The sequence below is a fragment of the Gallus gallus genome, chromosome 7 (genome assembly GCF_016699485.2).
Source record: "Gallus gallus isolate bGalGal1 chromosome 7, bGalGal1.mat.broiler.GRCg7b, whole genome shotgun sequence".
NCBI lineage: Eukaryota > Metazoa > Chordata > Aves > Galliformes > Phasianidae > Gallus > Gallus gallus.
In genome coordinates this window covers 35,156,603-35,181,001 of record NC_052538.1, presented here as the reverse complement: position 1 = coordinate 35,181,001, position 24,399 = coordinate 35,156,603, and the positions used below count along the sequence as shown (strand labels likewise).

At 45.6% G+C, this 24,399-nt stretch overlaps 2 protein-coding genes across 20 annotated transcripts in view; one reads left to right on the top strand and one right to left on the bottom strand.

Moving 5' to 3' along the window:
- Positions 1–37: 37 nt before the first annotated feature.
- PRPF40A (PRP40 pre-mRNA processing factor 40 homolog A (S. cerevisiae)) lies at positions 38–18,679 on the top strand. Of its 12 annotated transcripts, none has more exons than XM_040704430.2 (27): positions 38–621; positions 1,839–1,976; positions 4,017–4,097; positions 5,304–5,334; positions 5,524–5,546; positions 6,390–6,467; positions 6,571–6,681; positions 7,123–7,243; positions 8,454–8,478; positions 9,281–9,571; positions 9,936–10,041; positions 10,647–10,711; positions 11,186–11,350; positions 11,722–11,830; positions 12,028–12,178; positions 12,990–13,123; positions 13,230–13,344; positions 13,505–13,596; positions 13,769–13,885; positions 14,134–14,271; positions 14,804–14,899; positions 15,518–15,604; positions 15,689–15,785; positions 16,014–16,075; positions 17,211–17,345; positions 17,722–17,766; positions 18,523–18,679. In XM_040704430.2, the coding sequence occupies exons 1-27, from the start codon at positions 259–261 to the stop codon at positions 18,613–18,615; spliced, it is 3,069 nt and encodes a 1,022-aa protein (XP_040560364.1). In that variant the 5' UTR covers positions 38–258; the 3' UTR covers positions 18,616–18,679. The 12 variants fall into 12 exon arrangements, with proteins under 12 accessions (XP_040560364.1, XP_015145702.1, XP_015145701.1 ...); XM_015290216.4 differs by having other exon boundaries at positions 13,493–13,596; XM_015290215.4 differs by having other exon boundaries at positions 6,366–6,467.
- Positions 18,680–20,763: 2,084 nt separating this feature from the next.
- FMNL2 (formin like 2) overlaps positions 20,764–24,399 on the bottom strand; it is a 107,548-nt gene continuing 103,912 nt past the window's right edge. For 3 of the 8 annotated variants that reach the window (XM_046944181.1, XM_040704420.2, XM_040704423.2), the window contains one exon: positions 22,761–24,181. In XM_046944181.1, the coding sequence (XP_046800137.1) occupies positions 24,066–24,181 (116 nt within the window). In that variant the 3' untranslated portion in view covers positions 22,761–24,065. The other 5 variants (XM_040704422.2, XM_015290210.4, XM_040704424.2 and 2 more) reach the window with 4 other exon arrangements.

The window sequence follows — 24,399 nt, the reverse complement described above, 5'->3', positions numbered from 1 at the left end:
CCGCAGCCCACGTGAGCGCTTTCCCAGCGCTCCCTGCGCTCGGCCCCCGCCGCAGCTTCCCCCCGCGCCAGCTCCGCGGCCCGGCCCCGCGCTCGCTCCCGCCGTTGCTCTCCGCCGCCGGCCGGCCGCCGCTTTCTCTACTCGGCTCCGCCGCGGGGCCTCCCTTTCTCTCTCTATCCGCCCGCTCCTCGCCGTCCCCGGCCGGCGGCCGCCAGGGCAGGCGGGAAAGGGCTCCCGGCGGCGGGCCCGGCGGCCAGGATGTCCGGAGGGGACTCGGCGGCGGCGGCGGCCACGGCCTCCCCGCAGCCGCTGCCGTTCTCCCTGCCGAAGCCCCCTCCCCTCATGCAGCTGACGCCGGGGGACGCCGTCCGTCCCGTCGCCTCGGCCGCCGACCAATCACCGAAGGGCACCCGGCTGGCGGGCCGCCCCGATTGGCCGGCCGGCAAGCCAGTCAGCCTGCTGGCCCCGCTGCTCCCGCCCCGCGGGGAGCCCGAGCCGCTGATGCCCTTCGGCCCCTCGTCGCGGCAGCCACTCAGAGGGCGCCTTCTTGGCAGGTGCGGCGGGGGCAGCCTGCTCAGCCCCTCCATGCGGCCCGGCGCCGTGGACCGCAGCTCTCTTATGGTGAGTGCGGGCCGCGCGGGGGAGGTCACGGCCCGGTTCCGCCCCAGGAGGCGGCGCGGCCCTGCCGGGCCCGGGGCGGTGCGGGGCGGGAAACGGCGCTCTGCCTCTTCCTGGGGTCGGTCTGCGCCTCGGAGGGCGAGAGCCCCGGTACCGCCGCCACGGGGAGGGGCGCGGCGCTGCCCGGGGGGTTTTGAGGCCTGCTGGGGCTGGCTGCTGGCGTCCCCGGCTCCCGGCGTCAGGGAGTGCTGGAGTTCGTGTCGCTGAGGTGCTGACACAGCTGTCCGTGCAGTGGGGATCACCGCCCCTGGGGTGTCCCAGAGCCGTGGGGATGTGGCACTGAGGGACGTGGGCAGTGGGCATGGGGGGGGAGGGAATCCGGAGGTCTCAGAAGTGTTTTCCAACCTTAATGGTTCTGTGACACTTCTTTTTTCCTCCAAAGAACCGTTCTGAAATGGTCTTTTGTTGAGGGATTGTTTTCCTGTTAGCAAGCTCAGGGCATTTACACACACAGAAATATAAAGCTAAGCCGTATGGTTTCAAAGTAAAGTCCCTTTCGGCCTCTGTCCTGAGTTATTACTGGAACTGGTGCCTCTGGCTACGATAGTCATAGAACATCCTGATGGAGAAAGGTCATCGAGTCCAGCTCCTGGCTCCTTGCAGAACCACCCAAATAGAGGTCTTTTGCTGTATTTTGATATATATACGTATATATTTGATAAAACATATATATCAAACACTTCCTCATTGCTGTACCAGGTACTGGAACAGCAGCAGGCCCCATGTTTGAAGGAAAATAAGATAGTGATGATCATATCTGATGTAATTTGATGTATTTTGGTCTCAGTCACAAGGAGCAAGATGGATTTTACTCGTCCCACAGGGTTACTTGCATTGATCAGAGCTGTACAGAAGCACATGCAGAAGTCCTACGCTCAGTGTGACAAGCCACAAGATAAATGATTATCAAAGCTTATTTTCCTGTTTGCATGTTGATTTTGAAATTTTAAATGCCTTTCTCAGTTCTCAAACTCTGAGAAGGGGATGTGGGAGACTGAGCGCTTATTATCGTTACCTTGCTTGCTGCTGGGCAGTATTGAGCTAAAAGCCAAAACCAAGTAAATAACTTTCAGCTCAGCGTTGAGCGTCTCTTTGTTATTAGTGCTTTTTGAAGGATGTGGGGGTTGTTGGCATCATGCTCACTTGTTGCTGTCTTTCAGATGGGACACCCAGGGATGCCGCATTACCCGCCCATGGGAATGCACCCTATGGGTCAGAGGCCACCCAACATGCCCCCAGTTCCACATGGCATGATGCCTCAGATGATGCCCCCAATGGGAGGACCACCAATGGGGCAGGTGAGCCACTTTTATGATCTTTTTTTTTTCTTCTTTCTTCCTGTAATGATGTCAGGTCATCTCAGCATGTGATAAGTTGCATACAGTAGCTTGCAAATGAGGTTAATAATTCAGGGTGTTCTATGCCACTGTTCCTATCCATGCAGAAAATGCTGAAACTCTCCTCATTGTAACAGGTAGTTGATGCACTTTGTTTAGAGCTTTAGTTGTAAACTGATAAAAGCTTATTGCTAGATTTGTTTTTTAGATTTTGAAGAAATAAAAATGTCATCTTAATACATACTGCAATCAGAAAGTTTTGGTTCTTCTCAGATGCTGAAATAAGAGAGCTTCTTGTTTCTCTCATTCTTGGCTGTAATGTCCATGCGGATGAAGACTGTAGGGAGATACAGGGAAGAATAAATCAAGACTTGAGTTGTTGCAGAATTCCCTCTTGAATCCTAGAGAGTGAATTGTAGTTGTGTAATATACTGTTGTTGCTAATATATTATGCAGTTTGAAGAATAAGCTTGGCCATTCAGATCAACACCAGTGAAACTAAACTGACAGGTAGAGTAGCCAGAATCAGAGCTGTGCTTTTTGCACATTGAAAACTTTATTCAAAATAATGAAAGACCCTTTGTGCTTTCTGATTAGTTTTTGAATTTCTGAAGGAAGCAGTTCTCTTTCTGTTTGTTAGAAATGCTTCAGTAGCAGTGCTTGTCATAGTAACTTGCCTTAGGAGAAACCAAGGGTTATCAACTAGATGATAGAGAAGATTAGGCTCGTGAGAGGGTGACATGAGTGATTAATGCTTTGAGTAGAGCCCTCAGGGTCATGCGAGCAACTCCTTGCTTGTTTTCCTTTGCAGTACCTTGGATAGAGCCTGTGGATGAGGCTTTTTGTTTTGCTCATACATAAAAGCCTGAGAGGAATCTTCAGCATGGTTTTGCAGCCTGTTAGAGCAGCAAAAATAATGCAGTAAAAGATTAGGAGAGCTTGACCATTGGTATGGCAGTTGGTAGTGTGAACTTCTGTGTTTATTTATTAAACTCAAACAGCAATTCTGTTTTGTTCCTCTGCTTAAGAGGTACGTTTGTTTTAAATTCTGTTCCACTATCTGTACTCATTCTATGAGTATTTCAGTCTGCAGTATTTTAGTGAGCAGTAGAGATGGCGAACTCAAGAATTTTTGGTAGCTGTAGAGTAAAAAGCCCTCGATAAATGGTGTGGCACGGAGGGAGCTCAGTTATCCTATGGCTCTGAGGATGGGACAGGACAGTGACACACTCACACCAAAAGTGTGAAAGTGTCAGCTTATGTTGGCTTGTTTCTGTGGATGATAACCTCTTTCTTCCAGCATCTATCAGAGGTTTATTTGCCTGGAAGAAATTCATTCTTTCATTGTCCCTGTCAAGTGTTTCTTTCTACTTCTTGCAGAGGTAAGAGGAAAGGGAGACAAATGGAAAGCAGCAAAAACTTGTGAGCAGAACTAATCTGAGTTTACCTTTCCTGTGTTTCGTTAATTCCATGTGGCCTTGGAGTTTTGAGAACTTCACAAACCTTTATTCTTCCTGTTTTAACTTAGGATTTCAGTAACAGCTTATCTAAAGGATTACATGTTGTATTCTTTACTGTTGCTCTTCTTTAGTTGTAGTAGTTGTCTTTATTATTATTTCATACATGACTTTGGAATGTGGGAGATGTGTTATTCCCAATGTAAATTTTGTAGGAATTGGAGGGGAATCAGAGTTCTGCAAGCTTAAGTTGTGTTGCCAAAGTCTTTATAGGCTTCTCTGCATTAAGATCTAGTATCATGTAATTATTTAAAAACAAACCAAAAAAAGAACTCTCATCTGAAATATCACAAAATCACAGCATGGTCTGGGTTGAAAAGGCCCACATCCCGTTCCAACCCCCTGCTATGTGCAGGGTTGCCAACCAGCAGCCCAGGCTGCCCAGAGCCACATCCAGCCTGGCCTTGAATGCCTGCAGGGATGGGGCATCCACAGCCTCCTTGGGCAGTATCACAATGTATATTGAAATACTGTTTATTTGTAGATGCCCGGAATGATGCAGTCAGTCATGCCTGGAATGATGATGTCTCATATGTCCCAAGCTGCTATGCAGCCTACAGTTCCGGTGAGTTTAATTTCACTTTTCCATATTATAACATGTCTGTATGTCTGTTGTTTTGGATTAGCATGGGTATGTCTTTGTTTTTCTTCAACTAGATACGAGAAAGGCATTGCTAACTGCAGCAATAGAGAGGACACTGCTCACACTGAGGTGTACTGGGTGACTAAGTGGTGGTGCTAGGGAAAGGATGTTAACTGTCTGAAGCGTTGGGCCTTCATCAAGCATCTGCCTCTTAGTTACAACTCTGCTTCTCGCTGCTGTGCTTTGTTGTTTAATGAGTTGTGTGTTACACTCTTAGTGTAATTCAAGTACAGTTTACTAACTCCTGACATTAATTCATGGCAGCGGTGCTTCATTAGTTCTTGTGCTCACTGTGTTGTGCTCTTGTGCTCTGAAAATGCTAGAACCAAAAGAAATTGGAAAAGGAGGGAGGGAATCAAGGCTAAGCTCTGTCTAATTTATTATATTTATGTTTGGTTTTTTTGTTGTTGCTGTTTTTACATGTTCTGGCATGAGGGCAGATTGCTTTTCTGGAACTGAATCGGGACTAAATTTTTAAGTAGGTGGACATGTGATGTTCATGAGGCAAAGGAGCATTACAGAGTGCTCCAGCTTTTAATTTCACGTGTAATCCTCTTGGCAGAGATAGCAGGAGCTCACTCACACCTCTGTGCATGTGTATGAGACTGTGTGTGTCTGTTCCAGCAGCATCCTGGACCTCTCTGCAGTGGCAAGCACACCACAGCCTGGAAAGCATTTTAAAGCAAAATAAAGTTTTTGCTGTTTCTTAGCTTAAAGTAATCTGTAGGTGAACAAAAAATGGTGACTTTTTTGTAACCCTGATGACTTGCCTGATAAACTTCCAACTTAGGGAGTTAGAGTGTTGGCTGCCTCTTGGATGATGCCAGAATGGCTTGGCTTGGAAGGGACCCCAAGGATCATCGAGTTCCACAGGCAGGGCCACCAACCTCCAGGCATTGGTCTGATATGATTTCTTTTTTCCTTCTGACACTTATTTCCTTTGTGCAGAGTTTCTGATTGCTTCCTTAAGGAGCAGTAATAAATGTGTGGCTGATGGGAAGCTGGGAGTCTGTACTTAAGACAGTAGAGCATGTTGCTGCTGGAAGCACTTGTTGGGATAAGTACTGTATGTACCGATGAAGTTACAGTTGCAGTCAGTACTTAAATATCTGCCCTTTGTTTCCACAGCCAGGGGTGAACAGCATGGATGCACAAGTAGGTACGTAGAAGTTCTTTGTTACTGTTCCAAAGCGTTTCACCAAAGTTAGGTCAAGTCTTGAAAAAATATATACATTTCTCTGTAAAACATCATTTATCTTCATTGTTTTCATATTTTCATTTAAGTCTTTTTGCATTTTTATAAGGAAAAATGAAGCAGCTAAACTTTTCTTTGTATTTTTTTAATTAGGTGTAACACCCCCTGGAACTCAGGTAAGTAAACACCAAAGTTCTGGGTGTCTCTTAAGTGTGCTGTTGTGCAAACATTGCTTTACAGATGTAAAATAAAACCTTGTCTTTCTTGTTTTTCTTCCTTATACGAAGCTTGCTGCTCTGTCTGTGACTTAAGATTTCACTAATTATCAATCTGAAATTAAAGCTGATAGCTCCTGGTGCTTTTCTTCTGCTCTGTCAAGCCCATATGGTTGTCACGACTGTTTCTGTGACCGTAGCGTTTTCATGTAAAGGGACTGAGCTGGAGCTAAAGCAGAAGGTGTTTTCTGCTGTATTTACATCCCTTATTTTCAACTGTGAAATTATTCATTTCTGGCTTTCCAAGTAGATGTGGCAGCTCCTTGGGACCTTTAGGTATTTTTGACCTACCTGACCAGCGTGTGAATTATAGCCTGGCTACTTTAAAGCTGTCTCTTTTCAGATTAAAGTGTTTGCAAGGGACTGAAGAAGAGTGAAAGTTACTCCTTTTTTTAATCCTTAATCCCCTCTCTGTATCACTGAGCGGTTTATAAGCAGATTTTTATTATGTTGGGGTAACTTTTTACATCTTCCATACTGATGACTGTTCTGCTTTGGCAGTTGCAGTGCACACAGAAGAAATCTGTCTGCAGTTATTATGCTGTTCCTTAACACAGGTGTGCTTTGCAAACGACAAAGCCAAGAAGTTTACTGACGACAGTGCTGACTTAAATTGGTTCAGATCTTGTTTTGCTGCCTTTCCTTCACTACTGAATTATTTAGTATCTTTAATGTGCACATTGAAATGAAAAACAAATAGTAACCAGAATGTCTTTTCAGAGCTCTGTTTTGTTTCACCCTCAGACAACGCATCCCGTGGTTTGTGCAGCTCAGCAAACAGCCACAACCAACAGTTCAGGCAGTGAGGAGCACTCTAAACAGGTTTGTCTGCTTCCCATTTGTACTGAATTTATTCTAGTGGCTTTCAGTAGCATCTTGGTCAGCATTTGTCGTTCATCATTAATGTTCTGTTTAATTTTCCTAGAAATCGACGTGGACGGAACACAAATCACCTGATGGAAGAACCTATTACTACAACACTGAAACAAAGCAGTCCACGTGGGAGAAGCCAGATGATCTTAAAACACCTGCTGAGGTAACAGTTCAGACAGATAGCTGTGTGACTTTGTGTGAAGGCATGGTTTACTGCCGTGACTTCCACATGGCAGAGCTGTGCCAACACATTGTTATCACTGGGAGCAAACGCCTGTAAGCATTTCTACAGCTTTTCTAATTTTACCACCTTCCTTACATTGGTGCAACTTGAAGCTGCAAACTAAACAAAATTCTAAGCATTTTTTCCTCAATTCTAAGGTAAATTTCCACTATTGAAAGGCTGGCACTTATTTAAGTGATGTGTTTGTGTCACTAGAGAGTATCGAGGGTCCACGAACGCGGTGAACACGATCCCTTGTGTTCGCTGATCCTTAAACTATCACTTGGCTTAGTAGTATTACAGGCTCACTTCTAGCAACCTTTTTAGTTTTAAAATACTACTGTAAGTTTGATTGGATGTCTTTGTTTTTGTGTCCATTAGCAATTGCTGTCTAAGTGCCCCTGGAAAGAGTACAAATCTGATTCTGGAAAGCCATACTACTACAATTCCCAAACAAAGGAATCACGCTGGGCAAAACCCAAAGAACTCGAAGACCTGGAAGGTAACATCTGTGACAAGGATGGGCAGAGGGGATGGCAGAGGATTGCAAGCTGTGTTGTAGCAAAAATTTGTTATCAAAGCATAGGAGTTACACATCTGTTAGGCATTAGCCATGCACAGTAGAATGTAGCCTGAGGTGTCTATGGAGCACTCATTTCTGTGATTTCTACCTCACCAGCCCTTTTTCCTTAATACCCTGCATTTTTCCCTGCTCATGGCAGCAGCAGCAGCTCCCCCTGGTGTCCCTAAACGGGAACTGAATTAGTATGTAACCTGCTGTGGCTTTTTCCAGGCTGTGTGAATCCTCTGTCGTTACATCAGGCAGTGCTTCAACTCTTTCTTCGTTTCAGACCCACTGCAGACCCATTTTCCCTTACTTAGCAATCAGTCCTTTGGAAACCTGTAGAAACTTTTAGTAGGACTTATGTTCAGGCTGGTGAGGGAAGGCAAGAATTAAAGGGCCACTGTACCAATCCACATTCACTTGGGAAAACAGGATAAAAGGTGCTGGATTTCTGTAATACTGTGTAGCTCGTAACTGAGTAAGAATTACTGACACTCTGTTTTGGTTTCTTGGAAGAATTTGAGAAACAGTGATATGCTTTATAATGAAAACAGAGTTTGTCTACTGAAAGCCAGAATTGTGTGTAAGGCTTTGCTTAGCTGTTATTTCCTTTTGTTTTTTGAAATTGTTTTGAGCAGCTGTGAAGGCAGTTGGTACACTTGTACTGCTCTTCCCCCTTGTAAAGAAAATGCCCCTTTTTTCTGGCTTTCCAAACATAGTGTGCTCTCATTCTTCACTTTCAGCACCATTTGTTTGGTGTTGTGAGGGAAATAAGATCTTGACCAAAAAAAAGCTACAAAATGAGCTGAGTATGCAATGAGTACATGAAGGTCTGCATAGGATAAGCATCCGTGACTGTTAGAATATAAAAACATAATCTATTCCAGTAAGCATGAATTTGTCTGTTCTTTAAACTAGTCTGTTCAAGTTGAAATAATTAATTTCAATGGAGAAATGTACCCTTAATCTTTACTTAATGGGATTCCTACAGTTTGTTTTAGATGCTATTTTTTCTGGTTTTTAAAGGGCAGTAGGAACAAAAATATTTAAAGCTAAATTGTGCACACAGCGACTTCTTACAATGCATAAAACATCTTTTTCTGAAGCTGTATTTTAATTGTTGTTTGTTTTTTCCCTTCTCTTCTAGCATTGATCAAAGCTGAAGAAAACAGGTGTGTTTTCACTTTGATACTACTGTTGTGTTTTATGTTAGGCTGTCTGTTATTTTTTAAGAGTAGAATCTTGTTCTTGAATCCTAAAACAGGGCCCCTCCAGATTTTCATTCCAAATAGTGCCTTAATGTATAGAAAGTCCTAATTATCACAGAATGGCCTGGGTCAAAAAGGCCCACAGTGCTCCTCCAGTTCCAACCCCCTGCTATGTGCAGGGTCGCCAACCAGCAGCCCAGGCTGCCCAGAGCCACATCCAGCCTGGCCTTGAATGCCTGCAGGGATGGGGCATCCACAGCCTCCTTGGGCAACCTGTTCAGTGCGTCACCACCCTCTGGGGGAAAAACTTCCTCCTCATATCCAACCTAAACCTCCCCTGTCTCAGTTTAAAACCGTTCCCCCCTGTCCTATCACCATCCACCCTCATAAACAGCCGTTCCCCCTCCTGTTTATACTCTCTCTTCAAGTACTGGAAGGCCACAGTGAGGTCTCCCCGGAGCCTTCTCTTCTCCAAGCTAAACAAGCCCAGTTCCCTCAACCTTTCCTCATAGGAGAGCTGCTCCAGCCCTCTGAGCATCTTAGTGAATTATATGTCCTAGGTTTCTTTGAACTGAAATGACTGATCTACATAGATAAGCAGGTTCAGTAAAGCATTTCCTTTTTCAGAGCTAAGACTGTGCTCCTCTGAGGTATGCTTTTTGTAACAGCTCATAAACATCACTAACTTCCTTAAGCTACAGCCTTCCCTAAGCTGCTATGTCATCCTGGGCTTGAATGTGATCGTTCCCATTTTTCATACCTGCAGCACCAAGACTGAAGAATCTGCTTCAGCGACTTCTGCTGCAGCAGATGCAGCCAACACAGCTGCCACAGCCACGGCTGCTGCTGAGGCTGCCACAGCTGGTACTGCCAGCACTGCTGCAGCCTCCGATGCTGAAACCACTGCCGCCTCTGCTGTGGTAGAAAACGAGAGTGCTGCTGCAGCCACAGCTGAGGATCAGGGACAGCAAGCAACTTCAGCACCTGCAGCACAGGAACAGAGTGCAGAAAGTGCCGCTAACGCAGCTGATGACTCCAAGCAGGACGGTTCAGCAGAGTAAGTCCTGTCCTGTGGGATTCAGGTCCTCTGCAGTTTATTTCTTTGCAGATTTGGTTCACCCCCATTCTAGCTGGCTGGTCTGCTTTGACAGCTAGTTAGTGAAACAAGCATCAATCTCAGTAGCTGCAGAGAAGGATAAATAAGAGGAAGGAGTATTAAACCTATTTTTAGAAAAATTAATGCTTTCCTCTTCCCAGCCTTCACCTAAAGCTCCTAGAGAGCAGTCTGTGGTTCAGACACTTCATAAACTTTCCATGGTACTCTGGGGTAACATTATATGTTTACCCTGAATGGCTCTTTGGTGGTTCTCACTTAGGAAGAAATATGCTTAAATACTGAAATCATTAATTTTTATTTATAGTGCTTCAAAGAAGGAGGGCGATGATGCACAGCCAGTTAAAAAAACCTACACCTGGAATACAAAAGAAGAAGCGAAACAGGCATTTAAAGAACTCCTAAAAGAAAAGGTATTTCTGTCAGCTTTCTTTCTGCTTTATAGCTACCAAAGCTGCATTTACCAGGAACAGCTCGAGATCTGTTGTTGTTGCTGTTAAGAGTTGTTCACACTGAGGGAAGAGGATTTACGTACTAGATAAGAAATGTGAGAAAAGAAAAATACTGTGAAACCAGCATAGATGGCTGAAGCCTTTATCAGGAACATTTTGAGTGAGGAACAGGCTGTATGATTTTCATCAGAGCTCTCAGTTGTTTTTTTCCTCCTTTTACACGACACTCACATCGTAATCTAAACTAACCATTGTAATGTCTTACCATTGTAATGTATGACCATTTGGTGTTTCTCCAGAATTCAGTCTGGAGCAGTGAGTAATTTGATGGGCACCTTCATTAGGTGCTTCAGAGACAGGTTAGAGATCCATACAGAGGGATGATAAACTGAAGTTTGGTATGCAGCATTCCCGTAAGCTGGTCTGTTTTAGAGATGATTTATTTTTCCTTGAAGTCAATGTTAAAACAAAGAATGGATTCCTAACCCCACAAGTGTAGTGCATTTCTCTGTCATTGTTGGATGATGATGCCAAATGTGATCAGTAATGATGTAATGTCTTGACAGCGAGTACCATCCAATGCTTCTTGGGAGCAAGCCATGAAAATGATCATTAATGATCCGAGATACAGGTACTGCTTGATTCTTTACTCATAATGTATTTCCATAAATGAGGGACTGGACTGGACTGGTGTCACTTATGTGAAGTGCAAGTCCTAGCATTCATTCTCCATTTGGGAAGGATGTGGCAGTTGTCAGTGGTATTCTGTACAATTGATACGGTTTGCTTAGGAATGAAGACACACTTTTGATTAGGATGGAGATAAATACTTTCTAAGTTATTCTGAAATGGGTGCCTGCCATAAACATTCACAGAGAAGTGGCTCATATCCGTTGTAAGAGTAGCATTGCAGGATGAAATGGGTGAATAGGGCCTGATAGTGGCCCTGAGGGAGGGGCAGGACTGTGGCTGGTTGTTTAGATCATATTTAAGTTTGTCTCAGAGATTTGGGTTATTGAAATCTGTTTCATGCTTTGGGTTTTTAGTTTTGATGTTTAAATGTAATTACCTTTCCTGTAATTCATGTTTTCTTTTTGATACGAAGTGCTTTGGCAAAGTTGAGTGAAAAAAAGCAAGCCTTTAATGCTTACAAAGTTCAAACAGAAAAAGAAGAGAAAGAAGAAGCAAGATCAAAATACAAAGAAGCTAAAGAGTCCTTCCAGCGTTTTCTGGAGAACCACGAGAAGATGACATCCACAACACGATACAAGTAAGGGCATTCTGAAATCAAGTTCTGGCCTTTATCAACTCAACACGTTTGTCCTTAAACCTTTCCAGCTTGCTCCTGGCAATGCACCTTGCTTTGTGCTCAGCCTTGTAAAGCCTGTAACTAAAATATTTGTAGGAAGACAGATAGTCTCATTTTGAAAGAATGTATGTAAAAGTCAGGTTGGTTTTTTGTTTGTATATCAAAGAGAGAAAACTGTCACCCAGGCTGTCCAGGACAGAAATTAGGGAGATGTTGCACAAAAGAATTGCTGCTTATGAAGCAGTGAATTAACATGATTGCAAGCCAGTGGGGCATTTAAAATCAGTCATCACCAATAAATCATTGTATGCTTTTTTCTTTGTTTTGTACAGAAAAGCTGAACAAATGTTTGGGGAGATGGAAGTCTGGAATGCAATCTCTGAGCGTGATCGCCTGGAAATTTATGAAGATGTCTTGTTTTTTCTCTCTAAGAAAGAGAAGGTAACTTTCTTTCAGAGCTGTTCTTTTGACTTGCAAGTAAGCTGCTCAATACCACTGAGTACAGAAATCTTCCAAGCAGTGCAGGTCTGTGCATTGCTCAGAGACAGTTGAAATGCAGGTAAAGGGGGAGCAATTTGTAGGATAGGCATTTGAGAAGCAGGTGAGAGCATTGCTGCATTATTGCATTTTCTCCTCAGGAACAAGCCAAACAGTTACGAAAGAGGAACTGGGAAGCTCTGAAGAACATCCTCGATAACATGGCTAACGTCACTTACTGCACTACTTGGTCAGAGGCTCAGCAGTATCTGATGGACAACCCTACGTTTGCAGAAGATGAGGAACTTCAGAGTACGTACAAAGTCCATACATTTGTTGTGAATGAAGGAATGGATTTGTTTTAGCAGTGAGGATTCCCGGCTAAGGTTTGCTCTTCCACAGTCAGTAGTGGCTGTGACAGGCAGTGAGCAGCAGGAACAGAGATCTGGTGCCTTTTTGGGGGGTGGAGCTGTGTCAGCTTCAGAAAGCACTACTGATGTACTCAGTGATAAAACAAAGGGTTCCTTTTTCATGAAGATCCAACTACCTTGGTGGTGTTACCCCCAGAAATTTGAAGAATCATTTGGCAGCATAACCAGTGTGGCAGATAGTTAGGCTACCTTCTGCTAGACTGAGGTCCTGCTGTGTTTGTTTGCTTAGAAGTAATCATTATTCTCGAGTGAGAAAGCAGGCTCTTTCATTCTGAGTTGATTTTCCCATAAATGGGTCGATCCTGTATTTTAAGCATTATATGCATTTGTACAACCACTGAAGCATGTGATAGAGGCCGTGTTCTGACTTCTTCCTCGTGTTTGTAAGATACCCGGGGTAGTAGAGGGAGATTGTCTCATTAAGACTTCCGTGCTCCGCACTGACAGTGAGAATTTGGGCAGGTTGGAGGGGAAGTGGGTTGGTTTTGTTGCTGGTTTTGGTGTTTGGTTTTGTTGTTGTTGGGTTATTTGCTGCACAGGTCTGTCATCTATCTCAGTGGTCAGTGAATCTTCCCTTACTGCATCAATAGTAAATTTGGCAGCAGTTAATTATCTCTTAAGAAACATTCTAGAGTTAGTGAGTATCACTACTTAACACTGACTCTTACTACTCTGTTGTGACCTGTTGTTAGATATGGATAAGGAGGATGCACTGATCTGCTTTGAGGAACACATCAGGGCACTGGAAAAAGAGGAGGAGGAAGAAAAACAGAAAAGTTTACTGAGAGAAAGAAGGCGGCAGCGGAAAAACAGAGAATCTTTTCAGGTTGGTGGACTTGCTGTTTGTCCTAGGCATGTCAAATGATTACATACATAGTCTGTGCTCCCTGTTTCTTGGGGATAAGCTAATGAGTAGTTTATGTATTTTATAGATATTTTTAGATGAACTGCACGAGCACGGACAGTTGCATTCGATGTCCTCTTGGATGGAGTTGTACCCAACCATAAGCTCTGACATCAGATTCACTAATATGCTTGGTCAGCCTGGTAAGAATACTTCCAACCCTGTAAAAAGTAGACGTAAAGCTCTCAGATGTTGGCAGTCTGAAGCAGGGTTGTCTGAATGTTGTTCTAAAATGAAAAATAATTTAAAAAACGCAGCTCTTTTATTAGAGCTAGCTTTTGACTTATCTAGTTTCTTCATCAGGATCAACAGCACTTGATCTCTTCAAGTTCTATGTTGAAGACTTAAAAGCACGTTACCATGATGAGAAGAAGATCATAAAAGATATCCTAAAGGTGAGAGGGGAAATTGCCCTGTTTTGCTGTTTTTGTCTTAATGAGAGATTTCCCTTTCTTTTGGGAGATGTGCCCTGAACACAGTGGGAAATCCCACGCAGCCTCTTAGTGAGACAATTCCTCACTCACTCCCTGGCCAAGAAAGTAAGTTTGTTTGTTTGCTTATTTACAGGATAAAGGATTTGTGGTTGAAGTGAATACTTCTTTTGAAGACTTTGTCACAGTCATCAGTTCAACTAAGCGAGCCACCACTTTAGATGCAGGAAATATCAAGCTGGCATTCAACAGTGTAAGTATTGATATATAGAGATACAATATGAAATCCCTGCAGACCAAAAACTAGCTTGTGTTCCCCATACCATTACAACTGTTTCTACTTGAGAAATGCTGTTGTGTGCTTTGAAGTATTGGGCAGTGATAAATAGAAAACACCAAAGATGAACTGTCGTTGGGCTTTCCAAAAATTGCATGAAACTGAACTATTAATCTTCTGTTTTAATATTCTTCAAATGATCTCACAATGGCCATGTGATGCAGCTGCTGGAAAAGGCAGAAGCCCGTGAAAGAGAAAGGGAAAAAGAAGAAGCTCGCAAAATGAAGCGGAAAGAGTCTGCCTTCAAGAGTATGCTGAAACAAGCTACTCCTCCCATCGAGCTGGATGCTGTCTGGGAAGATGTATGTATTGCTGCTTCATTATGGAAGTCATTCCATATATATTCAGCAGGTTGATACATGCTAATAACTAAGCCTGCATTCTCTGTGGTCGTGGTTTCTGCTTATACAGACCCGTAAGAATGAGTCACCTCTTCAGCAGACATCAGAATTGGAGTTGAAAATTTTAATTCTATCAATACCTCCATTTGGTTTATTTTAAGCGAATGGTTTAAGAGGAGATTAAAGGACTCTGCTCAGTTGAAAGTCTAACTTTGTTCTGGTAGGATTAAAGCCTTTTCTGTCACAGCGTACTTCACGGTACGCAGTGTGCTTTTACTGAGCTTGTGAGGCATATGCAGAAAAAAAACAATTCTGCATGCACGTGTATCCATTTGTGCAGTTGTAATAAAGACCCTGCTGGTTATAGAGCTGACAAGAAACAATCCGAGCCTGTAACAGCACCGTGGCTTTCCCAACTGGTGGAGTAATGTCATCTGTAAGCTTCAGAATGTCTGCATTTCGTGTCAGTATTTCATTGCTGTTTCTCTGGCAGATCAGAGATAGATTTGTGAAGGAACCAGCATTTGAAGACATCACTCTGGAGTCTGAAAGGAAAAGAATATTTAAAGATTTCATGCATGTACTTGAGGTAATTCTTATTTTTTCCTGATGAGAGAATATACGGTACACAGTACTTAGTTGATTGGTTCTTAAATCATACAGAAAGGGAGATTCTGCATTTGTTTGTTTGATTTTGACTGTGAATGTGAACAGTTCATTGGTGCTGTGTAGGAGGGTTATAATGTAGTTTCACCTTAACTTTTGGATCAGCCACAGGAAGAGTTGATTTGCAGAAATCTTGGCAAGTCAGTCTTGTTCAGAAAGGTGTTATCCCTTCATAGGTAATGAGATATAATGTTCGTTTGTTTTACTCACTGCAGTTTGTAGATGATAAAATGGTTTAATTTCACAGTTCTGAATGTTGCAAAGCAAGGTTTGCACTCTATTCTTGGTCAGCCTGAGCAATCACTTCAAATAGGAAGCACTGAAGCAAGGATATGGCTAACAGAAGCTGCGTACATCCATGCCTGAAGCTGTCTGTTCCCTTGCTACTAAATGCTTGTTATAACTTTCACGTGGCACTACTGTTAGTAATACTGTTTTTTAATCACTGCTAGCTATAGGTGCCCTGTGGGTGATGAGAGATGTCATTGGTTTCATGGTGTGCCCTGCAGACTAACATTTGTCTTTTCATGTTGTGCTCCAGCATGAGTGTCAGCATCACCATTCAAAGAACAAGAAACATTCTAAGAAATCCAAGAAGCACCACAGGAAGCGCTCTCGCTCTCGCTCGGTAAGGGCTTTCATGATGTCTTAACATCTGCTCCTGTCGCTGCTGGGGCATTGCTGTCCTGCTAACCACGTTTTGTATCTCAAGGGCTCAGAGTCTGAGGATGATGATAGCCATTCAAAGAAGAAAAGGCAACGTTCAGAATCTAGATCTGCTTCTGAGCGTTCTTCCAGTGCAGAATCTGGTATGAGACTTTTGTTTCTTTGCTTTAAAATGACTGTTACTGATTTATTGCTGGGCGGTTATCATGGAGCCATAGAATGCCTTGGGTTGGAAGGGACCTCAAGGATCATCGAGCTCCAACTCCCCTGCTGCACGCAGGGCCGCCAACCTCCGCACTTAATACTAGATCAGTATTAAATTATAATTAAACTACAATTTTATTGATTTCCCTTCCTCCATTTGTTTGCAGAGAGAAGTTACAAGAAGTCAAAAAAACACAAGAAAAAGAGCAAGAAAAGAAGACATAAGTCCGTAAGTACAGCTCACTTCTTTCCAGTTGGCTTAAGGCTCAGCTTGACACCTCAGGGCCAGTCACAGTAATCCTGTTTGTTAAATACTGGCAGTTACCAGCTGGCTTTAGAGCAAGCACTTCTCGATCAGATGTTGTTATGTATACCTTAATGTTAAGCCATTTAGAACAGTAACATGGGGGGGAGGGAGGCTTAAACTGCAACTATGGAAGCAAATATGAAGGACTGCAGTATCCTGCTATTGGCTGCTTGTCATCGCAGCACGTCTTGGAGTTGACTTCTATTGTGGAGTGCTGGATAGAATCCCAGTCATCTTTTCCTTTCACCTCATGCTGAGCATCAGTCCTTTCATCTGCCTGAGTAGCAGGGTTGAGTTAGCAGCTCTGACATCAAATGAGCCAGAGCATCAATAGAACCTAAAGAGAAAGAGAGCTTTCATCCTCTGTGTACGTCACTTGAGGCCAAAGTGTATTTTTGGTGTCAGGTAAAGGAGGAAGTTGGTGTCTCTGAACTCAGGTTCCTGTAAAGCTTTTCAAAACAGCAATGTTGTGTTGTTTCTGTAAATCCTGAGCAGTTGGCTGTGCCCTTCAGTGGGCAGCATTCACAAAGAGGAGATGGGTACCAGTGCTAGGCATTGAGTAACATATCGGTGCTGAAGGGCTGCGACACACACAGGGTCACATAAGCTTAGCTGGGATGAAACGCAGGATGAAAACAGGCACAGCACCTGAGCCCTCAGTGCAGCAGAATTCCAGGAGCACGAGAGCATTCAGATGTGGCAAAGCAGCCACAATAACAGATGAACAATTAGCAGACTTCACCCTCCGCAAAGCTGTTATGGAATGAGTGGCATCAGTGTACAGAAGGGATTCACTGCGTGCATCCAGCATGCCCTGTGTTTGCATGCACTAAAAATGGTAAACTTTTTTAGGACTCTCTCCTTTTGAAATAACTTCAGTAATGTTTCTGCATTACTTACTTCTGCCCTGGTTACTAGGACGTGTTAAACTAGCAGCCACTTCTTTCTGATGTGGCCTATATTAAAATGAAATCAGACATTTCTGAGGTGTATTTTATAAACCGTACTACCTAACACATTGAATAATAATATGTAATATTTTCCCTTTATTACAAAGGATTCACCAGAATCTGATATTGAACGAGAGAAAGACAAAAAAGAAAGAGAGAGAGAAAGTGAAAAGGATAGAGCTAGACAAAGATCTGAATCAAAACATAAATCTCCGACTAAAAAACGACCTGGAAAAGATTCTGTAAGCTTTCTTATTTCCTTTTTATGTGATGCCTTCGGGCTTTATATATCAGTGGGATGCCATAGTATGCAAGCTGTATAGCTTCGTAAAGAGTTTACTTCAAGTAAGGTGTTAAAGCTTTGTTTATGTTCCAATTCCATATCTTAAAAAAAAAGAACCAGATGTTCAAGCAGAGCTGAATCATGCAGATCCTATGCCCTCACCTACTATTTGTTACTAATGGATTTATTATTTGGCCTAATACTACTGTTTGCTGGTTGAGGTAAGGTGTGAATGAGGCTGTCTGTTTTATAGATGGTACTGAAGCATAGCCCATAGTGTGGCAGAGTACTGTTTATGATCAAACTGCTTTTCTTTTTTCCATCCAATTTGCCAGATTGATCTCAAAGGAGATGAGCAGGACAGCTGGTTGAACTCTGAGGTGATTGTGCAGCTCTTCCATTCTGTAATTTGAGTACTCTCCTCACTGCTGTAGTAGTGCTGGGCAGCTGCTAGTCTGATAGGGAAGAAAATCTAAATTCTTGCACTTTTTGAGCTGGAAAGTCGCACAGAAGTGTAGCTGTGCCCATGGTCTCACTCTTTGCCGTGATGGTTCTGTGTACTGTTTGCTTTGGGAGGGTTAGAGCAGTGTTTCAAAGATGTGTTTGAATGGGAAAAAAAGAGTGGAACAGTATTGTCTTTGGGCTTCCTGAGGGGCGGTGCTCTGCCTCACTCAGCTCAGCTGCACTGTGCTGATGGTGGCGTTCTTCCCTGTACGATTCATCTTCGGGAGGTGGGAGGCAGCCAGCTGCTTTTTGTTGTGCCTTCTGAAAGTAATCTGCCTTGGGCAGCCCAGTCTGTGCTGAATGCAGACAGCTGAGCTCCTGCTCTCTGCAGATGTGCTTGTGAACACGGGCACAGGAGGAGCTCAGCCCTTCCCCATACAGTGCCTTGCTCTGAGCGCTGCCCTGTGTGCTCTGTGAGGTGACATCAGAAACACCATGCTTGAATGTATTGCATTAAAAACAGCTGTAGAAAAATCCTGCTGGAAAATGTAGTACTCATCTGTGCCTTCCTGCAGGCAGCACTGCAGAGAGGCGTGCACTGCACAGGGCAGGGTGTGGGGGCACAAGGCAGGGCTGCAGCCGGGAGCCCGGCAGTCTGGGTGAGGCTCTCACCACCCCTTCTCTCCCTGCAGGGCAACTGGGACACCTCGGGCAGCGAGCTGAGCGAAGGGGAGCTGGAAAAGCAGAGGCGGACTCTTTTGGAACAACTGGATGAAGATCAATGAGAACGTTATTTATACCAAATATGTTTACATTGTGGCATAATAAAAGAAACCAATGTCTAATTCAGGATGTGGGTTCTGATATCCTGAGTTCCATTGTTGAAATTACGGTGGGTTTTAATTTGACCACATAAATACATCCAAGTACTCTTACGGGCCCGGCACCAAACCTACAGACATGAATGCAATTCGGAGTTAAAGCCGAGTGGTGTTGGGCAGTAATGGGTGCTCTGCTCCCCTGGAGGGAGTCCTGGAAGGGAACAGCGCCATGGGAGACGCCTGGGCTCTCACTGGACCTCACCTGCAGGCTGAGCAGAGCCTTGGCACCTTTCTAGCGAAGCATCCCTGCAGTGCACTCCTTCCTAGAAAGGCAGTACCTGTTCTTCCCGGCCGCGCAGGCAGGTAGAGCTTCATTTTTAGAAAGATTCTTAATATAGTTTCTCGTGGCTTAACTTGTTTTATGAATTTGTTATTATTTTTGGAAGGGGGAAGGCAATGGGTGTAATGAATCCATTTCTGATCTGTACTGCAAAAAAAACTGTCAGCTATTGGAATTGCTCCTTCGTGATCTGCATTCCTACCCAGCCCGTTCCAAGCACTTATGTGAAACAGAAGACTGCTGCGAGGTTCCTGTCCAACAATCACGTCCAAGTGAGTTTGTACAGTAATTAAAAGCAGCCGTGGCTGATGGGACTGCACTCAGCCCTCCACTGTGGCAGCAGCAGAGGGTGCTGCCGCTCACAGCCGCCTTCTGTATTCACATAAAGCCGCTACGGAACAGCTACGGATGTTCTCTGTGCTTATCTTCACTATCAGAGTTAAAAATCAAACTGTAAATTGAGACGTTGCCTTACAAACCTGCTGAGGAATGTACCACCACCACACCAACAGCAGCTGCAGCACCCGTGCAGGACGGCAGCATTAGCCCAGCCCTCCTGGCAGCGCCGTGCTGCGGTGGTACACCTTCTGCAGCCTTTGAGTGGAATATTTTTGTACATTTCTATCAATTATTAAACCTTGTCTTCTGCTGTCTACTGGTATTTATTTCTACTTCAATGCTGTGTGTGGCTCTGATAAAGTTTTCCTGTCAGTGATTTCTGAATTTAAGCCACCTCTGCTTACAGGAAAATACTCCATCTTTAGCTTTTGGTTTCAGTGCATTTTGCATTGCTGAGCAAATGCTCCTCTGGAAAGGAGCGTTTATTTTCACATTAAATAAAAAGCACTGGGGGGTTTCCATTGTTTGGGTTGTGGGGGTTTTTTCCTACCTTTTAATCAGCTCAGGTACAAAAAATGGCACCTTCAAATGAAACAACTCCAATGCAGGAGAAGCTGAACTTAATTGAAAGGCTGTGACAGCGTTCGGGGGGCTTGCTTTGGTTGTTGTCTGTCTCTCTGTCCATCTGTCTGCCTGCCTTTCTGTCCTGTTCTTCATCCATCCATCACTATTTGTCTCTTCACCTGTCCATCCCTCTGTCCTTCTCTCTTTTTGTCTTTTTCTGTCTGGATTTCTGTCTGTCCCTCTGTCTTTCTGTAGGTCTGTCCCGTCTTTCTGCCATCCAAGGGACGGAAAAATGGAAGACAGATGGAAAGACAGAGAGATGGGTGGGCAGAGGGACAGCAGTGTGGAGGGATGGGTGAATGGATGGGTGTTAAGACAAAAAGAGTAACAAAGGCAGGTGGACAGATGGATGGACAAAGGGATGAAAAGATGGACAGAAACACAGAAGAACAGAGGGACAGAAAGACTGATGGATGGATGGAAAGACTGGAATATGTACAGATGGACAGACAGACAGCAGCAGGTGACTCACCCCCGGTTCTGCTGTATTGTTAAACCCTATCAATTACACCTGAATTGCAGCTCAGGAATAGCGTTGGTCTCTATAAGTTTGGGACTTCAATATTCCACTGTTGACTTTTTGCATATTTAGGGGGGAATACTCACCACTGCTTCTCTCTGCACGGAGCACTGACTGCAGAACTGCTGCTGGGGGCACTGCGGGGTTCCTGCCCGGGGTGAGCTGCGCTGCAGGGCTGCTGCAGGGCCGGAGCTTCTCTCTGTCCTTAGCAGTGCTGAGCAATGGGGCACGGCCCCATCGGAGGGGAAGAAAAGGCACTTAAAAAAGAAGGGAAGGATGGATTACAGTGTAGTAGTGTAAATAGTTTATTTGCTCTTATGCCAGGAACAGACCAGGAAAGTAACATGAACTGCTTTTATAAAACACTTCTAATATTGCTAAGAAGCAGATCTATTACTAGAAAAATATGAAAGAGAACATGCCAGCGTTCCGTTCCAGTCCAACGATCATTTCCGTCTTAAATGTAAGAAGAAAAATACCTCTGAGCACAGGGATGAGGCAGTGGGGCTCTGAGCCCTCCGCCCACCGCTGTACCGAAGCGATGGCCCGACTGAACGCTCTCCCGGGGCAGGGAGCAGCGGCATGTCCCCTGCAGCACGTGGGCACGCGGTGCTGTGAGCGCAGGGCTGGCTGCTGCTGAAGGAAACGCTCTGTAAATGGGTGAGCAGAGGTCAACGCGGCAACTGAGCCCCCAGCTGTCCATTTAGTTAAATATAAAAACAAAAACTATAAGTTAAAATAACATTCGGATTGTATAGCACAGGCTGATGCTTTCTTCTTTTTTAAACAATATTTACAATATTACCCAGAGGCTAAAGGGGGGGTGAAAGAAGTGTAAAAACCATAAAAAACGGCACCGATTTTGTAGCAAAATATCTGTACATTTAAAAACAGATTATCATATAACTACACATTATCCGAGAAAATGGGACCTTCACCAGTGGTTCACAGAAGCACAACATAAAAGAAAAGAAACTCAGTGGTTAAATACTATACAATAAATTTTACAATGAACGTATTGATGCGGCGATGCCAGGAGGGGAAGCTGTGAGCACAACGAGCTCGGGAAGCACAGACAGAGCTGCAGCCCCACTCCTCCTCTGGGCCGGACGGCCGCCGGCTCCAGGCAGCACTGCAGACTCTGCGGGGTGCAGAGGGCACCGCTCCGTCCTTTGGAAGCTGTTGGAATGTGACACCAGACCTTGCAGGGCAGCTGATGAACACGTGAGCCCTGGGACTGAATTGGAGCTCGATTGTCAAAGGGAGCTGTGGGGTCACAGCGCAGCTGGAACCGCGGCTGTATGGGGCACTGAAGCGATCTCTGTGCTAGCACTGAGCTGTAATGGTCCTCGGAACCCTAATACCGGTTACTGAGATGTTAATACCTTAGTGCTAATTAATAAATACACTGTTAGATGGAAGTTGCCTCTAGCTGAAGAACAGGAGATGCGCTCTCGGCCATTGCCACGCTGTGCACTTGCAACGCACCGCTTCCCCCGTACCCCTCGTGCCTCAGCCCCGCATCGCACACCGCCCAACCCACACCCTGACAGCAAACCAAGGGCTCACTGCCCACACATCTCACCACAGAACTGCATTACCACGTCCAGCTACGGCGCACGGAGTCTGCATGGCGGAACAAGGCACGGAGCTCTTCTTGTCGCTACTTCCCTACTAGGTACAGAAAGCCCTTAAATGTTCTGTTTCTTTTTAAAGAAAGAAAGCCAGTAAGTGCAGCTGAAGCCAAGGTCAGCCCTCGGCCAAGGACAGGAATGCATGTAGAAGCCCAGCAGCAGAGCACATCCAGAGTTACCTCTTTCCAACCAGTCGGGATCCAGGCCCGGCCAACAGGAGACCGATGGCTAAGTTTTCATATAATCAAACCCAACTAAACACCCCAAAACAACACGTACTTTACTTTTTGGTTAAAAATACTGAATAACGTATCGGTGTCAAAAGATACCCAATCAAATCAAGTCCTATTGCTTTGATTAATTTGAGCAGGTACTTCCATTTTAGGCACTTGTTAGCTACGGCTGAGCGGAGAGCCCATCGCTGACGTTCCTATGCATTTCTAGGTGTCTGAGCCCTGTAGGGGTAACCGTACTGTTCCCAAGGCGGTCAGGGAGGGGCACCGCTGGCAGCCCGGCTCCGCAGAGGCCTCAGCTCACATGGTGATCTCAGTGCCGTTGGCGGAGCGCAGGGTCTGGTCGTCGAAGCGCCGCCGCACGCTCCTCCTCAGCGCGTCGGCCCGGCGGTACGGCTGGTTTCGAAGATCTGCGGGGAGGAAAGCGGCGCCGGTCAGCACGCACGGCTCAGCACCGCCACGCGCAGCACTGCAGGGAGTGGGCCTGCTGGAAGCCAGTCAAAGCAGCTTGGGTAGCAACGGGAGCAGGGGCTGATGGGCCCTATGGCAACACACCGAGCAGCAGGCAGTGCTGGCGTGCGCTCCGAGTGCCGGGAGCACTAACGGAGCCGTGCCGCTGGGCTGGGTGTCTGCCCACCCGCGGGCAGCTCGTATTCGCTAACATTGTTTGCGTAGCCTCTAAATCCCTACGGTGAGAGACACGGAAGCAGGGGACGGGGTCGGAAGGGACCTTACGGATCACCCAATTCCACCCCACGGCCTCGGGCACCCCCAGGGATGGGGCACCCGCACGGCTCTGGCAGCAGTGCCATGGCCTCGCCGCCCTGCGCCCAACGAGTTCTCTGATGCAGGATGGAACTCGGTGAATGTGAAACACAGGACACAGTGGGATAAGCGCTCACCAAAACAGGCATGCATCTAGGTGGCCCATTCTCCTTTCAACTATCAGAAGGTGTCCTGAGAAAAAGCAGGCATTCCCCTGCGCCCAGCCTGCAAGCCTGCAGCCACGGCTGCCACCCGAGGGGTGCAGGGCTGGGCTGCTGCCGGGGCCGGGAGGGGGAGAGGAGGGCGGTACTGAGCATGCGATGGAGCCAACAATGGAGAAAGCCAGCGGTGGGAGTTTAACAAAGCCCGTGTTAAGAGCATGGTGAGGACAGGTGATTGCTTGGCTTCTTGTGCTATGGAGATGAGCTACACAGCATGCTTGCTGCACCTTACACATAATTTACGAAGAATTTCTTTTTTCTGGGGAAAACAAATGGGTGCTGCAGTGGGGAAACCCTCCCGTGCACTCCCTGGATGACTTACAGCTTGCTCTAAGCCCCACTCCCCAACTCCTCAGCTCTTAGCACAGCAGAAGTCACCCACGCTGCCCTGTGCTCCCAGCCTTCATTGTCCATCACTGGTGCCCCTCCCACAGCTGCAGCACCACACACCCGCAGAGCACCGGGCAGCAGGAGCTGGGTGCCACAGCCAGGGATACAGCCAGGGATCTATTGGCTGAAACTATCTGGGACAAGGCTGCCTACCTCGGGCTCAACTTGGAAGAGAAAGGGCCAAAATCAAGAGAGCAGGAAGGTGGTGACCAGCCAGCAGCTCGGCAACCCCCTGCCACACAGTGGTGGGAACCAATGGGCTGAATGTCCGCTGCCTTCAGGCCCTCACCAGCACTGAGTTTAGCCACAGCTACCGCCAGGCTTCAGGCATACAGAGAGAGGAGGAAGCTAAGTAAAAAGTGATGCTTGCCAGCTCTGTGTATCCTCCACCACCGGTGTGCTAGAAGAAATCCTTACCCTCGAGTGAACATTTGGAAATTTAGTGATATTATTCTTCTTTAGGGCTAAACAGAAAAAAAAAAAAAATGATGGTTAAGTAAAAAATGGGATGGAAAATGGAGAGCAAGTCAACTCAGCGTTCACAAATGGCAGGCGTGTTAGCCAGCAGAGCGAAAGGAGGGGTGAGGCTGAGGCCATGAGAAGTTAGAGGAGGAGAGGAAAGGACACAGGGCCACCCTTCCCTCTCGCTAACCAAAGTCCAAGCTGCTTTGAAGATTGGCTC